Source organism: Erythrolamprus reginae, chromosome 2, assembly GCF_031021105.1.
Source record: "Erythrolamprus reginae isolate rEryReg1 chromosome 2, rEryReg1.hap1, whole genome shotgun sequence".
In the NCBI taxonomy this organism is placed as follows: domain Eukaryota; kingdom Metazoa; phylum Chordata; class Lepidosauria; order Squamata; family Dipsadidae; genus Erythrolamprus; species Erythrolamprus reginae.
Window position 1 is genome coordinate 134,660,059 of NC_091951.1, and position 15,387 is coordinate 134,675,445.

General features: G+C 36.7%; 1 protein-coding gene across 6 annotated transcripts in view; it reads right to left on the bottom strand.

Moving 5' to 3' along the window:
- Window positions 1–7,225: 7,225 nt before the first annotated feature.
- The window catches only part of GABRG2 (gamma-aminobutyric acid type A receptor subunit gamma2), a 79,792-nt gene continuing 71,630 nt past the window's right edge, over window positions 7,226–15,387 (bottom strand). For 2 of the 6 annotated variants that reach the window (XM_070735894.1, XM_070735891.1), the window contains exons 7-9: window positions 13,434–13,639; window positions 10,786–10,809; window positions 9,166–9,441 (exon numbers count right to left, since the gene is read on the bottom strand). In XM_070735894.1, the coding sequence (XP_070591995.1) occupies window positions 9,166–9,441; window positions 10,786–10,809; window positions 13,434–13,639 (506 nt within the window). Of the gene's footprint in view, window positions 9,442–10,785; window positions 10,810–13,282; window positions 13,292–13,406; window positions 13,640–15,387 lie in introns of all 6 variants that reach the window. The other 4 variants (XM_070735893.1, XM_070735890.1, XM_070735892.1 and 1 more) reach the window with 4 other exon arrangements.

The window sequence follows — 15,387 nt, forward strand, 5'->3', positions numbered from 1 at the left end:
ATAGATAGATAGATAGATAGATAGATAGATAGATAGATAGATAATGGCAACAATATCATATCTTCCCTAATTTATTTGATTTTCTACTGAGTGCATGTCTTGTAATTATAGTACTATATATTCCAACATTATAATTTGAGGACTGTTTTGTTTTATATCCAGTTTTGCCATAAATTATTTAAATTAATTGTCCTAGATTGTGCATTACAGTGTTAGTAACAGAAAGTTTGTGGCTTATACAGCTCTTTCTATCAACTGTCAGAAGGTTGAATGGTTTCCATTTTAATAAAGTTATGTACTTTTTCTTCCAGCAGCTAGGTTAACAATAGGAAGTCCCTTGAGAGCCTGGAGGGGAAAAGGCTGTTCATATTAACTCCTGCCAAAGAATCACTGAAGCCTATTTGGTGATTGGAGGCTGGAGAAATCCATGAAAATTTGTGAATACTAAAAATAACCATTTTTCAAAATGACAAAGCAGAGGAAACTGCTTGAATTTGATCAGTCCTGCCGGAAATGCCAGGGATTGGATTCATTGTTTTCAGTGTATAAAAATGTGTATTGCTGTTGGAAAATATATGTTCTCTTGAGAGCAAATTAGGGAGGAAGGCAGATAGCATATTTGAAAACTCAGTTGTATGCTCAAGATTTCCAGTTAAATCTCTAAAAAAATCAAAATGCAAATGTTTGATTGCTTCAAATCACTCAGTTAAGTAAAAAAGTATAGAAAGCTGATGAACATCTTGGAATAAGTAAACCAGAATTTCATTAAAGACTATAAGAGGTCCTTGGATTAAGATTTGCTCAATATGTGATAATTATTTGAGATAGTACAATAAAGTATCTAAAAAATAATATTGCAAACAAGGGCAACTGATTCTAAAAAATAATCCTCATAGCGTTAGCCCTAGATCAGTGGGAAAAAATGCCTGACCGGTGGCTTAAACCGCCGGCTGAAATTGCCGCAGGAGCCGGGGAGACACCCACCCTCCGCTATAAACAGCGTGTCCTAAGGAGGTCGGCTCGGGGCCGAATAGGAATTTTTTGCGGCCTCCCCTTTAAAGGCAGCCATTTTTTCGCCTATTCCACACTGATGGTACGGACTGGATTGGTTAGGGGGTGCGGCGTATTTAGATGTTAATAGGCCTCCCTTTGGTCACTGGGGTTGGCAGGTTAGGGGCGGAAATGGGCAATTAGAAGCGACTGTGCATGCTCCTTTGGGCATCCTTTAAAGGGTGATGGACTGCCTCTCTCCAGGAACTAGAGGTTGGAGCAACATCGGGGATTGGAGAGAGGATGTCCATGGGAATCACCAGATCCAATTTCCCATGGGGATTGGAGGGTGAACTCCTCCCACACGACGAAGGGGCATGGCTCGGATCCAGGTGAAGGTGGTACCTTCACCTGGTTCAGCAAGGAGTTTTTGCCCAATGTTGCCAAGGAATTTTCTGGTAGGAATTTCCAACCTGTTAGTTTTGGCCTCTGCAGGTCCTTAGTTCCTTTTGAATTTAAATATTTAAATTTACATATTCAAATTTATTTAAATTTATGTTAATTTAATAAAATGACCCTTATTTAATCCACAATATGTCTCAGCGTCGTTACTCCGCTTCCGGGGGCAACTTCCCATATCTATTTACCAAAATAGGCATACCCTGGACATATAGTTCATCTGCACTAGCTCCCACTGAAGCTCGTTCTCTATTCACTTTGCAACATTGCTACAAAATACAATAAGTGTGCTCAAGGGAAATCATCTGTAGACTAGCTTTACAAGCTTTGAGGTTTACAGGTTTTCTCCAAATATATGAAAAAGAAGTTGCATAGGTATTAAACATTTCAGGTTTTATCAGAATACTTTAAAGCTAGCCTACATATGACCTTTTTTGAGCACACTTGTTGTATGTAATGTTTCAAGGTGAACAGAGGATATGTTTCAGTGGGAGCTAAAGAAATATGTATAAAACATTAATGGAAATAAACAGATTTTATGGTAAGCAAACATCAAATTGCTGGGTTTTAATGAAGGAATATGTCCCTCAATTCTGTTCCTTAGTTTGTCATTTAATTCATTCCATTTAGTTAGTAAAAGAGAAGGAATTAACAAGATATTTGGAAATCCACAAATGACTGTTTCATAATGCTCTGATCCGTGCTGGTAACATTGATAACCTGACTTAGTAGACAAACATCGATGTGTCCTTTATACTAAGATAAATCGAGATTTATTGTGGAAACCTGCAACTCTGAAACACTGCCTTTAGTTTGCTCAAAGTGTTTTTCCACTTTGAGAAAATGATATGGATTCTGGCAAGGATTATTTTATGAGTTTAAAAAAATGCCTGTTCTAGTTATATAATAATATACAGTGATCCCTCGATTATCGCGAGGGTTCCGTTCCAAGACCCCTCGCGATAATCGATTTTTCGCAATGTAGGAAGTAAAAACACCATCTGCGCATGCGCACCCTTTTTTCATGGCCGTGCATGCACAGATGGTGGAGTTTGTGTGGGCGGCGGGGAAGACCCAGGGAAGGTTCCTTCGGCCGCCCAGCAGCTGATCTGCTCGGTAGCGCAGCAGCAGCGAGCAGACGAAGATCGGGGTTTCCCCGCCGCCCATGCAAAGGGGAAACCCTGATTCGGCTCCTCGCTGCTGCTGCGCTACCGAGCAGATCAGCTGCTGGGCAGCCGAAGGAACCTTTCCTGGGTCTTCCTCGCTGATGCCCCTGCTCGCCCGCCCGCCCGCCCGACGCCCGCCAGCAAGAGGGGGAGATATAGAGAAAGAGAGAGAAGGAAAGAAAGAGATGAGAGAGGGAGGAAGAGAGTGTGAGAGAGGAAGAAGCAAGATAGAGAAAGAGAGAGAGAAAGAAAGATGAGAAAGGAAGGAAGAGAGTGACATCATTGGGTGGGAAAAATCGCGATATAGCGTTTCGCGAAGAACGAGATCGCGAAAATCGAGGGATCACTGTACTTACAAATATAATGATGTGGCATGATAGATATGAGCAAAAAACAAAAATATGGAAACTTATTCTAAGAAATCTGTTTATATAGGAAAACGTGCTGCAATAGTAGAGTGGGCTAAATCTGAACAGTCACTAGGAGGGCAATACAAACATTTAAGATTCAAAAGCTATATTTATCTTATTTTAGTAAAATAATTCAGGGTTATTTTATACATCTTCGGAGTGGGTAATATACCTCTGTTTCATTGTGTTTTCTATATAATGGAACACATTAATATAATTGGAACAGTCTCCTGTGATTTCATTTATATGTTCCAGTGAATGGATTTTTGGCCATGTGTATAGTTTGGCAGCTGCACAAGACTGTGAAACAATGAATCTAAGTTGTTTCTTCAATGAGGAACTTCAGATCTCTAATCACCTATGCAAGCTTTCCTTTCTCCAAGTGTTTATCATGCCATTACATATGGAAAGCTAAGTAAGATATTTCTACCTTATCAAGGAAATAGTATGATTGTTTGTGCCTCCAATAACTCATATTCCTGACAAATATATAGTATAGTCTCTATCATATGCACAATATACTTAACCAGATCTGTTTTTTAAAAAAACAAACAACTGCATTCACATTAAACACTGAGCTTAATGGGTTATAGACTTTCCTTGGGTTTTTTTCTTTTTCTTTTTTCTTTTTTTGGAGGAAAGGATATGTGGTTCCAGCTTATTTGGTTAGTTCAGATTAGTTGTATATCCAAAAAAATGTATAAATTCAGTAAACATGTTGTATCAACCAAAATAAATCTCTACAACTGTGGTCCCCCAATCTTTCTTTCTGGCTCTACTGACTGGCAGCCGCAGTGGCAATGGGTCGTGGGGGAGATGAGATAGTTTTGCTCATGAAACCTAATCATTCACAGGCACAAATGGTTCACATGTTTACCCACTGCTTATATGGCCTGGTAACAAATGGGTGACAGATTAGTCCTTGGACCAGGAGTTGGGGTCTTGGGGACCTCTGTTCTAGTAGACAAACCCTGTACAGACAGCAGTTTAGGGACACTTTGCTTATAGTTGGGTTGAAATTCAATTCAATCCAATTCAAAACATTTCATATTTCAAGATTTGCATGCATCCTTCACAAGGATCAGAACTACTCACATAAGATTTTTCCAATGTTCAAAAGTCCAAAGAACTTTTCAGTTTAACACAAAAGGCTAACCATACGGTGAAATCTCAGAGATCAGCAAATTAGCTTCCATCATCTCTACCTCTAGCCCTATTCCTCTTTCTACCATTCATTTTTTTCTATATTATTTTGTCTACAGTGTTGAGAAACAGTCAACATGTAGTAAGATGAGGAGAACATTGGGAAACTCAGTCACCTAACATTGGGTGACTCAGATCTTTGTTTCAATCAAAATTGAGTGGTACTGGAGTGAAACATGATAAAATTATTTGTAGCAGGCAAGGAATATTGTAGCCAGCAAGAAGTCCCATATTCACCCAATCTTCCCTCAAAGCAGAAAAGCTTAGTAGTTATATTGTGCAGTACTCTTTTAAAATCATCCTGGAAGTCAGTGTACAATCAAGTAACACAATAATTGGAAGGACTCAGGATAATTTTTGTAATTTATCAGGAAAGCTGGTATAAAACTACAAGTCTAAGCCCTTGATTTTCACTGAAAGCCTATCAAGGCAAAAGATGGGGCCAAGTTTCCTAGTAGAGAATTGATAACTTGAGCTATTGGATTGTTATGTGGATTTCATCTGAAATTCTTCAAGAAAGAATAATTTGTTATTTATTTATTTATTTATTTTTATTTTATTTTATAATTTATTTTAAAATTTTATTTTATTGTATTATTTTATTTTATTTGCCGATCTTGCTGCAAGATGACTCTGGGAAGCTTGAATGGGGTGGCTGTCCCAAATGTGATAAGGTTCTTCAAATAACCTGGTTTCATGCCTTGCTGGGCTTTATAGCTAATAACCAAAAAACCCCAACATCTTGAAGCAACTGGCAGCCAGTGCAGCTGTTGTTGGCTAAATCATAGATCTATTTGACCATTTCAATATGACATTGTCTATTCCTTTTCAATGTAGTGATTATTCTAGGGACTAAAAATCAGTGAAAGGAGAATAGCATTTTTCTCCATAAATATACAAGATTTTATCCAAAGGGCATTGATACATTAGATACACATTTTGCCTTCTGTTTGTGGAGATATAATAACATTCAATCATGTTAAACACGTGCAACTCTTTCTTTATGAAGTTAATCGGCAGCAGTATATTTGTGTAACTCAGTTCCTAGTATTATGGCTATGGTCCAGAGATTACTGTATGCATAAACAAGAGAGCTGTCTTTCTAGAGAGGATGGTGTAATAAGAGACAACAATGTAAACAATGTTGCTTAGTGTACATATTAATAATCTCAGGAAGACTATTGCAAGGGTGAAATACAACAGGGAAGTCATTTCAATAGCTTAGAAATATTCCAAAGACAAAGTCACAGTGTAATTGTATTATGAGTTTTATATTTATGTCTCAAATGTAATTAAGCAAACATATATAATTAGAGGAGGTGTTTTGCTTAGGGCTCTCTCCCCTGTTGTTTGCTGACAAGAAGCCCAATGATTACTGTAAGATGTACAATAAAGTAAACTTTTTACATCTATCTCCAAATATTTGGTTTCAGCATATAGTAAGCAGTTTTCTTACATGTAACATGCATACTTTATTTTTTTAAAAATGTTTAGTTAAAAATGAATACCAAATAATGCATCAATGAATTTCAAAAGTCATGACATGAGTCCCCAATAAGTTGAAGGAGAGGACCAGGTTGATCCCAAGGGAGGAGTCAACCCTGTCATCAGTCTCAAGTCCCTTTGCACCCACAAGAGATCTAATTGCAGCCTACTTGAGTTCAATTGACCATTGTGAACCACTAATTTACTTGGATGATTATAGTTCAGATTCTCGCGTGTTAGCCTGCAATAAATCTGTATTCATACTGCTCTAGTTCCTGATTTCTTACAATTGACATATTGCTGGAAATTATGAATACTACTAGGCACATTCTAAATTTCCAAACTCAAGGACCTTTTTCATCTTGATTTCCTAGTGGCCCTCTATTGAACCCTTTTTTATTTAATGGAACATTTTGGAGTTGGGCTTTGGAAATGGCCAAAATTGCTTGGTGCTGTTGCTTCTGCCTTGCACAACTTGTCATATTCTGCATGATTTCAAGACAAGATTTACTAGTGTCTTTCAGGAAAGTTGACTATGATTTACTCAACTTTAAAATGAAGTAGGGAATGGCTGAGGAGGACATACAGTGATAAACAATGCTATGTTTATATCTGTGGCATTAAATGGATGCCCTTCTCAGTATTTTATTTTTAGTTAAGTACATGATCCTGAACCTAAAGCCATCAGAGAATTTTATAAAATGTTATGGAAAATATCATAAGCCCACATACTAGCCCTTTCAGAAAAATCAACATTATTTTCTATTCAACTTTGGCTTTGTTTTTCTGCCATTCATTTCTTTTTTAGACATTATCAGATACTTAAAGCACTGGGGTTTTATTATGAATTGAAGAAGCTTCTTAGATAAGATGTGAACATTTTCAAAGGAAAAATAAACCCAAGAAAGTCTGATTGCCTTTTGCAAAAGCACCTGGATGATTGAGAATCTCCATAGATATTCTGAACTTCACTTAGGTGATGATCGTCATAAAAATAACTCTGCAGATAATAGAAAAAAGTGCACTGTGTTTTAAAATCCTAAGTCTTGAAAAAGTGAAGCCCAATAGTGTGTTCTTTGATCAACTGACATTTTGAAGCAGGGAACTAAAACTAAAGCTTTAAAAAAGTTTTTTAAAAGTGTATTGATTAGTTGAATCACTGTGCGCATAATCATAAATATTTGTTGCATATACTGATTCACTTTATGGAAACTGATCAATGAGAGATTCAACCTATAAATAAGGATTTTTTTCCTGACAAAACAATCAACTAATGGAACAGCTTGCTTTTGGAAGTGGTGGGAGTTTCACTACTTGAGACTTTCAAGAAGAGACTGGATGCCGTCTTCAGAAATGATTTAGAATCTCCTGCTTGGGCAGGGAATTGGATTAGATGACCCATGAGGTCTCCTCCAGATCTGTTAAATCTGTTAATTTTATTTCTAAATTTCTGAAGAAACATATTGCATATGCTTGTTATTAGTGAAGTCACACTCAAAGACAACAGTGATATTGAATGCAGTAATTTTATTGGAAAAAAAACCCCATGGGTATGTGCATTTCCTTCTTTCAAGTACATTAAATAAGGAACAATTGATCAGGAATCAGTTATTCCTTTCTATGCATGTTTATTTTTAAAACTATACATACATTGGAAAATCTAGAATTCCTTAGGGCTGTATTGGTTGTTATTGATTTTTCAGTGATAATATATACATAGATTATTCCTCATTCCTGTCTGCAAACCTATTTGATATTTACCATTTGTGACCATAAACATGTCAGAAATATTTACATGTGCTAAAGATTGCATAACTGAGCCCTGCAAGATTATTTCAAATTCAGTTGCTAGCTTGATGAGTTTCAATAATTATCTAGGTGGTTTTGGTTGTTGCTGGAGCACCCCCATACTATGATGGATTATTTTCTCATTTTGGTCTGTTTGTTTATTTTGGTTGTCTTTAGCTTGCATGCCAACTGTGGAGATCTTTATCATAACCAAGGGACCCAAAGCAAGACAAAAAGAAAGGAAGCACAGACATAATCACACTAATGTATGGTGAGATGTAGATCTACAGTTCATTTCAAATGAAAATGCACCAACAGCTGCCTGTAAATGAACGTTTGCTGTATCTCAAGAAAGCAAATCTATTTTCAGCCTGGTTCATTTCAGATAGTTCATGCATTTCACAAAAGCATCCTAGCAATCATTAGTATTTGAAGTAGGTGAGGAGATGCTTCCTACGAGCAAGCCTCTAAAAGACCACAGTCATTCTTGATATATACTCTCTCTCTCTCTGTGTATCATATATCATCATATGTCATATATCATATACTTAGTAATTATCGTCTTAATTGCTGTTGAAAACGAGGAATCAACACTGCGGGGAAATTTACAGGATTTTAAGGTTAATCATTCTGGTTTCGTCTGTCCATGGACCAGAGTGTGATCTGTCCAACTGTTTAAGATTTGTCTAAACATCAAAAAAGTGCTGCCTGTTCAAATCTTTCATGCATGAGGGAGAAGTGATTTCTGCCAGACAAATAAAAAGTAGGCAATGGTTACTCCACAGTTTTCAGCAAAGCAGGGGATCTAAAATAAAAGATAATTGTATATATGGAAAATACTTGCTTTATTCAATTTTCCCACCCACCCCCAAAAATCTTCATGCACTAGACCCAAGTGCTACAAGCTAGTGAAATATTTACAATGTTTGTACATGTGCTCTAAGGAAGGACACCCAGCAGTTCCCTTTTTTATAAAATTTGGGCAAGAAGAAAAGCTGCCATCTTGCCACTGACTAGTTTCATTGATCTGAAGTGAAAGATGACTCTTCCAAAAAGAAAAGCCTACAGAGGACAAAAAAATATCACACATTTATAGTCAGTGCTAATGCACAAGACAGCATTTACCTCAGATTGTACCTGCTGTCGTATATAACTGAAATGGTGACATCCAAACCATGAGAGTTAGTGTGGATCCTCTTCTCTGGATTCGTCACAGATTCAAGTGGCCTTCAACTTGATCCTGGCTCTTTGTTGGATCATAGCACTTAAAAATGAAGAATGATATCATCCAGGTCACAATAGTGTTACAGTAGCCTTCAACAAATGATCTGATGATTGGTATTTACTGAGTTATGGCACTAAAGGATTCAGATCACTGCAAAGCATGTTATAAAATTGAAAAGTTAATGAAACATTGATGTTCAACAGACCAGGGCTGAGCCATTCCCTCCTTAGGTCAAGGAATGCTATGCATGTGCAGTGCATTCCCTGGGGCAGAAGAGAATGGGATGGCTCCTGCCTGCAGGATAGTCCATATATTTTAAGTCCCCTCATATGCACCGAAGCCACTAGATCATGGCACTGAAGTGAATTCATACAGGAAACCAATCTTCTAATAAAATCCCAACAATAAGGCTCATGTCATCAACTTCCTTTCTGCTTGTTTAAAGGTAAAGGTAAGATACCCAGTAGACCAGATTAAACAAACAGAAGGCTGTGGGGAAAAATATGCGGGCATAAGAGTCCATTTTGGCAATGCGAATATGTATCCTTCCATGCCGCCAAGCTCCCGTTCGGCAATCCTCAAAGCAGCAGAAAAAGCTTGCACAGTCCTTGCCATCAAGACACTCATAGCCATACTCTTCATCCCGCTCTTGGAGGTGTGTCGCATTGTTCATTTGAATCGTCGCTGACCTTGGACGGATATCAATTGTTGGTGCCTAAGATACATAAGGGGCAAGAAGCAAAAAGGACAATGATGAATGGTTGTCTCTTTGCTATAAAATGTCCGGCTAATTGGTGCGAAGCAACTAGTAGCTCTACAGAACAAGCACATGACCAGCTTGCTAAAAATCTGATTTACTACTACTACGATGATGAAATCATCATTTTGAATTGATGGAAAGACACAATCCAACACTTATACCTTAAATCCAAATGTTACTGAACAGCAGCCACGCAGCAGGACTTAATTCTAAACAGGAACGAAACCATAGGAGCACCATGATTTGTTTCCCTTGTTAGCTATAAAATAACTGTTCAATAGAGGAAAGGGATCGTATTTGTTTCCCCATCAATTTGAAAGTTGATGCTTTGTATTTCTACGTAGTGGAATAAGCTGAAATTGATTTGGGGGAAGTGGAATACTACCAGATGAATTATCTGTACATAGGTTAGGTGATGCTTTTAATGATCTTTGGAACTGAGCATTTCTATAACATGCAGTTTTCAACTGTTCACTAGCTGAAAGCTTTATCCTGTCAAAATATGGCAGCTGTATATGCTCAATCATTTCAATCACATTTTACTGATAAAGATATTTTTTGGTGGTGGTGGGGGCTGCTTGAAACCAGCAGCTAGCATATGAAAGGTTTTCTTTAAATGTTATTAAAATAAAGACTAGAGATAGAAAAATATTTCAGATGTATTGGGATTATTTCATCATTTCAATTAATCTGTTACTTGGATATTTAAAAAAATATCTATTTCAAAATTATATTTCATATTCAACAATGACATACAGCTAGCCTGTATTTTCCACTCTGGATTTTGAAAGCTAGTGACAGTAGTGAATATAAGCATGTTATAGCCTTCAAAACTCTGCTGGCATATGTAAAAGTAATTATAAGATCATCCAATGGCATCCAATAGTTTACATCTTTGAAAGATTTCTGGCTAGCGAATCTTCAGAAGATATCACTAAGGCTTGGAAATGAATTCTAAAAGAATTTATGGTGTATTCCTGTGTGGTTATCACACTGGATTGGATCCCATGGATAACTTAAGAAGAGTGATAGAGTATTGGATATTCTATGAGGATCTCTTCATGCATGCGGATCCAAATATTCAAATCCTTTGAACTTAGCATAAGTTCAAAACAGCAGTGAATTAGTGTCTGGGCTGCTGAATCATCTTGATGTTCATTTCTAAATATTATCCATTCTACTTCACCATCAGGCCATTTCAAGTAGAATGCACACATTATTTTATAATCCTCTAGTGAAGCTCTAATTGTTCAGTTCAGCAGTGACATGCAGTGGATTTCTATTCCAAAAATATTATACCTTGAATGAAAACATCCGAAGAAGCTTTGGTTTTGTAGACAGAAAAAAATAAATCAATCAGAAATTTTAAATTAAAGAAAAGAAGAAGAGGGGAAAAGGAGACAAAAAGTAGTTTAAATTAAAGATTCTATTTGAAACTATAGCAAGTCAAAAGAAAACCAACAGAAAAAAGATTTAAAATAGACTACTAAGCAAGAATGTATGTAACAAAGAATCAAAATTACACATTTTGGAATTCTAATTTAAGCTATTTCTAAAACTAAGAAAGCTATGATTTCTATCCAAGCATTTAGTAGTAGAAAATACATTCAATCAGATTTCTAAACACTGTTCTTGCTTCCCCACCCATCTCTCTTGTTTTTCTTCTTCAATCCACTGTCTCTCTACATGCCAGTTCACAACATGGGTTAAAAAAAGCAGAAAATCCTATTTATACAAAAACATTATCTTTGAGCAATGATTTTGAAGCTGATCTACTTTTAAAAAATAATTTAACAGACACAAACAAAATCATGAAAGAGGTAGTCTCTTTCTACTATGAAACAGCAGTCTTTATTACCCTTCCTGCCATTAAAATAAATACTGGTAAATAATAACAATTTTCCTTCCATTGTTTGCAATGGAGAAAAATACACTAGATTAGGTCTAGCCTGGTTGGTTGGTTGGTTGGTTTCCTGACCACGGATATTCTTGGGAAGTAAAGGGTTTGGAAACTCAACTAACCTAAAATCTTCCATGGTTAATCCATCCACATTTAAATCTACTGTGTCAGAGCTCTGAGGTTAGAAAATATGATAACATTGAAGTTTTCAGAGCGGCAGGAGAGACAACTTCACTTCAGTGGTTTTCCTCTCAAGTTAGAGCTGTTTCTGACCTCATAGAGAGTTTGAGTTCTTCTGTGCTGATTTAGATTATAGACTGCCATCTTCATTACAAAAGTTAGTAAATCTATGGAAATGCCTGGCATCTGAGGAATAAGTTCATGAATTTATTTATTTATTTATTTTATTTATTCTATTTTTATGCCACCCTTCTCCTTAGACTCAGGGCAGCTTACAACATGTTAGCAATAGCACTTTTTAACAGAGCCAGCATATTGCCCCCACAATCCGGGTCCTAAATGAATACATTTAATCTAATAGTGAAACTCAATATTGGAATCAATATCTTGCTTAATTGTTTTAACACGGAATGAACCCCTGAAGCAGATAAGCACATATAAACTCACTTAACAAATGTGTAATTTTTAACAAGAGGATGAGTATATTGCACTAATAAGAAACACAAATGATAAACAACTGAAAACAAAAAGAAAAACAGGGAGGTAATATAGACCATTAAAACAAAAGAAAGGTTGATAAGCAGGAAAAAATAGACAAGAAAAGACATACCATTTTTAAAAATTAAAATGTATAACACATGCGCTCTACAATCTTTCCCCCAATCTTAGTAAGTTAATTCTACACTTTCAGGGTTAACAAGATCTGTATTGGAGAAGAGATGTTGAAGCCTCCAGATGTATAGATTGACACACCTTATCTGTTTCAAAAATAAATATCTATGCTTAGGAATGCAAGAATTGAACAACAATGTCTAAAGCAGGGGTGTCAAACTCGATTTCATTGAGGGCTACATTAGGGTTGTGTCTGACCTCAGAGGGCTAGGATATAAGTGTGCCCATGGATGGACATGGGCATAACGAGCATGGGGAGCATGGGTATGGACATAGTGGGTGTTTGACACTGGCTCAAGATTCATTTTTTCCCGTTCTCTTCTTTCTTTCCACAGTTCTTTACTATAACCATTTTTCTATCTCTTCTACTAGATATTACTGGCTGAGAGTGTGCTGCAGGAGGCTGGGGGGGGGGGAACAGGCTGCATGGGGGCATCATGGAGCCTCTCAGATTTTTGGCCAGCAGAGTGCTGCAGGAAGTTGTGGAGGCAGCAAATGGGCCTTGGGAGACTGCACGTGACCCCCTGTAGCCTCTTTCAGCAAGCAGAGGCACCATGGTCCTTTGATATTTTGAGGCCAGCCCAGTGGGACTGATTTAAGTCCCCTGCATGCTGGATCTGGCCTACGGGCATTGAGTCTGACAACCCTGGTCTAAAGGCCACAAGTTTCCATTGACATACATTAAAAGAAATAATATACAATGTTATAATGGGCAGCCCATGCAAAGTACTTCCCTTGTTTTGTTTTGTTTTTAAATCTCTTAATGTAAATTGAAGATTCTCAGGCAGCCATAAAGAGAATGAATAAGAAGGTATTTCAGAAAAGTTGTACAGTGCAATTTTGGCATGATCTATCTGATTGTTCCACAAAATTTGAGCAGCACTGAAGTTGATGTCAGTAGAAAATTAATGCAGTCTATGCTTTTGACTTGTCTCACATATATATGTATATATTGGAGATATATAAAGGTTTTTATTTCTTCCGGATCTCCATCTATGTTCTCTATTTGTTCTATATCATATACTAAGAAGACCTGCCATTCACATTCCTATTCTTGCCTGGTCATAAAACAATATTCTGTTTAATATAGCTTTTTTTTAAAAGAAAAGAAAGAAAGGGTTAGTATCTGGAAATCATGGTTTGGAATCTGGAGATCAGAGTTTGTAACACTGTGGATATTGAATAAAATACATACAGGGTTTTTCTTCTTTTTGTCTTTATCCTTGCTGGGTTTTCTGTTGCTAACAAAATAATGAAGAGTCCCATACTCCACTAGTGCGGAAAAAACAAAAATGAAGCAAACTGATACAAAGAGATCCATTGCTGTCACATAAGAGACTTTGGGAAGAGATTTGCGAGCAATGGTACTGAGAGTGGTCATTGTCAGGACAGTTGTAATACCTAGTGAGAAAACAGAAACAGACAGAAAAGTACAGAAATGTATTATTGTATATTCCCATGCTTGTCAAAGCAGGACATGCAGCAGAGATGGAAACAGAATTGAATTCATTTGATTTTTGATGCAAGCACCACTGTTCTCTCTCTCTCTCTCTCTCTCTCTCTCTCTCTCTCTCTCTCTCTCTCTGTCTCTCTCTGTGTCTCTGTCTCTCTCTCTCTCTCTCTCTCTATCTCCTCTCTCTCTTTGAAGGTTCAAGATAACTGGCCCAAGATCATCTGATAAGCTTCTGTGACTAATGGTGGCTTGACTGATGTGGGTCTAGAAGTTGGGGTCAGTAGAAAAATCAAATTCTAAGACTTTATCTACTACACAATGCACATGTACATTTTAGAATAGAATAGAATTGATTGGATACACAAGAAATTTGTCTTGGGTACATCTGCTCTCAGTGTACATAAGGAGAATAAAATACATTAATAAAGAATAAAAAGATAAAACACTTAGTGATAGCCAAGATTACTAGTAAGCTATCAAATTGAAGTAGGAAACAAATAAAAACAATATAAATTCAAATATACAAGCAACATAGTTATAGTAATAAGTGGGAAGAGATTAATACTAATACTAATACTAATTAGGAAGAGAAGAATAATAGTAATATAGTCTTAGTAAATTATTTGACAGTTTTGTGGGAATTAGTTGTTAAGCAGAGAGATAGCATTCAGATAACTGTCATTGTGTCCAGTTGTTCTGGTGTGCAGTACCCTATAGTGTCCTTCTGAGGGCAGAAGTTGAAAGAATTTATGTCCAGAATGTGAGGGGCTTGTAGATATTTTAACAGCCCTCTTTTTAACTTCTGCAGCGTACAGATTCTCAATGGAAGGCAGGTTGGTAGCAATTGTTTTTTAAAATCCAGATAATAAATGTGGATATGCCAAAATCTACACACACGCAATGTAGAGGAATCTACACATAAAAGGGACATATTTGTATAAGTGTATAGAAAAAAGCTGTATGGATTTTCATATGATAAAAAACAATGCCAGAAATAGAATGGCTTCATGTTGAGAAGAAATAAGAAAACTGATTAATTGTACTTAACAGATTTGCTTAGCTTTGACATTCTTTGAAAATAACCTGCAACACATTTCAATTCAATAAATAAACAGATCTGCAACTAAATAAATATTTATTGATAGGATTCTTCCTTCAACTTTTTGAGTATTGGTCTCCCAAAGGATAATAAAAAGTAGTACAGTTTCTTGCTTGTTTTGTTAAGCTTATTCAGCTCTGCAACCCATAGTACTCAAATCCCTTGTAAGCAGTCTCCCTTGTGAGCATTATCCATAGTGTTAATGCCTAAGGATGTTTGCTATAATATGCCTATACCATGAACTGTGAAAGGGAGAATGGAGTAAATCTCGACAAACCATTCTTTGTTTTTGGGTATTCACAGATGTCTTTAGTGTCTCCTCCTCTATGATTCCTACTGAATGTAATTAGTTTGTGGCCAATTTCTACAACAAAGCCCTAGTTCTAGTCAGCCAAATGCAATAACACAGAGCTAGGAAAAAACAAGGATTAGTCGGTGGAGGCGGAGAAGGTGGGGGGGGGAGCAAATCTATTCAGTCCATCTTGTGAGCAGCTAATCCTGCACTATCTGGAAGGTGACTTTTAACTGAAAGAGTTAATTGCTCCTTTATACTGTTTATTACCCAGCTGGCAAAAAGTGAATAGCTTGTTTTCATTT